The sequence below is a fragment of the Piliocolobus tephrosceles genome, unplaced genomic scaffold (assembly GCF_002776525.5).
Source record: "Piliocolobus tephrosceles isolate RC106 unplaced genomic scaffold, ASM277652v3 unscaffolded_2113, whole genome shotgun sequence".
In the NCBI taxonomy this organism is placed as follows: Eukaryota; Metazoa; Chordata; class Mammalia; order Primates; family Cercopithecidae; genus Piliocolobus; species Piliocolobus tephrosceles.
The window spans coordinates 1-2,283 of NW_022303344.1; the positions used below are offsets into that span (position 1 = coordinate 1).

At 53.0% G+C, this 2,283-nt stretch overlaps 1 protein-coding gene across 1 annotated transcript; it reads left to right on the top strand.

Annotated features, from left to right (window-relative positions):
- Positions 1-6: 6 nt before the first annotated feature.
- LOC111531956 (zinc finger MYM-type protein 3-like) lies at positions 7-2,277 on the top strand. The gene is made up of 3 exons (XM_023199233.1): positions 7-458; positions 1,341-1,458; positions 1,575-2,277. Exons 1-3 carry the CDS (start codon positions 293-295, stop codon positions 1,765-1,767), a joined length of 477 nt encoding a protein of 158 aa, XP_023055001.1. The 5' UTR covers positions 7-292; the 3' UTR covers positions 1,768-2,277.
- Positions 2,278-2,283: the final 6 nt, after the last annotated feature.

Below are 2,283 nucleotides of genomic sequence, written 5' to 3' on the forward strand. Positions count from 1 at the left end.
GCAGGAGTGGAAAGTATGTATTTTTTAAAGCCCTGTCCCACTGTGTGGTGTCGCAAGTGTAGCAAAGTGACAGTGTGTTATATATGAAGGTTGCTCACCAAATGAGAATTGTGTGGGAAATGAGCAGGGCACATGGGATGGGAAGTGGTTGGGTTTGGGTAGCCACTCCCTCCTGACCGGCCTCTCCCCCTTGACCATTGTAGATACGGTGTTCTCTCGAGTGGAGGAGGAGCACCTCTGGGAGTGTAAGCAACTGGGGGTCTACTCGCCCTTTGTCCTCCTCAACACCCTCATGTTCTTCAACACTAAGTTTTTTGGGCTGCAGACAGCTGAGGAACACATGCAACTCTCCTTCACCAATGTGGTGCGGCAGTCCCGCAAGTGTACCACCCCTCGGGGCACCACCAAGGTGGTGAGCATCCGCTACTATGCCCCAGTCCGCCAGAGGAAAGGGCGAGGTACGAGGCTGCCCCCTCCCCTGTGCTTTTGCCCCTTCTCTGCCTTCCCCTTCCATGCCCTGCCATAACCCACCCTACCTGCCAGGTCGGCCCTCTCCTTGGCCCCTAGCTTCCCTCTCCTTCCGTTGCTGTGTGCAGAAAGGGTAGAAACGGCCAGTCCTCCTACTTGATGGGCAGTGGCTGTTGCATAAATAGGAAGTCACCCTGTGACCTCTTTCCCCCCCTTTCCTCATTTAAGACAGTTTACTTGCTTGCCTGCTTTTTCTGGGTGGTGGACAGGTAGGAAACCTTTGGGTGTGTTTGACTGTGAGGGAGGGTAGACTGAATGAATGACAGGCTTTCTCTGATTCTTTGCTGTCGGGCCTAACAACAACTGCACCTTGGTTTCCATTTTTTCTGTTCCTGGATTTCTGTCCTGTCTGAGTGCAGTTCCCAAGGTCCCTTCTCTGGACCCATGCTTCTACCTGGACTAATGCATGAGGGGTTGGGGTCATTGCTGTTTCTCTATCCCAGAAGGCAAGCCCACCCTTGCAGTAGGGTCTGTTTTATCAGGTTTTTGGAATAACTTCTGAGATCACCTCTTCAAGACAGCAACTTGGGGGAGATTTTAAAGAGTCTTTGGCAGTGGGAACTGGGGAGGGTTGCGTAACAACAGCTCGACAGGATGTTGGGTTGGCGTGGGAGAGGGAGACTGACCTCTTCTTCCACCTCTCCATCTTGATGAGACCGTAATTTGTGTCGTGATGCCTTCTCCCTGTGCCCCGGACTGTGCTCTTGGATGATGCTCGTGAAGCCTTCTCCCTGTGCCCTGGACTGTGCTCTTGGATGATGCTCGTGAAGCCTGTGCTCTTAATGAGTCTGAGTCATTTCCCTCCCCTACAGACACGGGTCCTGGAAAACGGAAGAGAGAAGATGAAGCCCCTATCTTAGAGCAACGTGAGAACCGCATGAATCCCCTCCGCTGCCCTGTCAAGTTCTATGAATTCTATCTCTCAAAATGGTGAGTTGGTGAGTTGGCAGGAAGGAAGAGCGTTAGCATGGGGACCCGAGGGATCTACTTTACCTTGGTACTGATCTTCTGTCCTGCCATCCCCACCCCCATCCCCGACGTTGCAGTCCTGAAAGCCTCCGGACTCGCAACGATGTGTTCTACCTGCAACCGGAAAGGTCCTGCATCGCCGAGTCACCTCTCTGGTATTCTGTGATCCCCATGGACCGCAGCATGTTGGAGAGCATGCTCAATCGCATCCTGGCTGTGCGTGAGATTTATGAGGAACTGGGTCGTCCTGGGGAGGAAGACCTGGACTGAGCTCGTGTGCCATCCATATCCATCTTTCACATCAATGTCTGTCCTGTGGTCATGTCCCTCAGGGTGACAGGCCCAGGAACCAATGCTACTCATTCTGAAGGGCCCTGACTGCTCCTTTCCGCTCACCCATTCCCTGCCTTCTCTAGGAACCCTGGCTTTTATCTTCTTCCATTAACTTGACAACCATGGGGCCCCGCTCTTCTGTACTCAGGGGCTGGTCTCCCAGGGATGGGCAAAAGCCAGCTTGCCCGTTTTCTTTATGCTTCAGAGTAAACCCCTCCTTCTGGGTCCAGACTCTGGGTGGAGTGTTAATAGCTCTGGTGATCCTGTTGGCTTTGGGTTTCCTGACCCATCCCGCATAGGTAAAGCCTCTTGTTCCCGGGCGTGACCTAGGGAAAAACCCAGCTGCCTTCTCTGCCCCGTGCCCACTCCCTTCTCTACTCTTCCCCAGCACCACGCAAAGTGAAATAAACAATGAAAGTGATGAGGGGACCATTTACATAAAACACAGAGCTT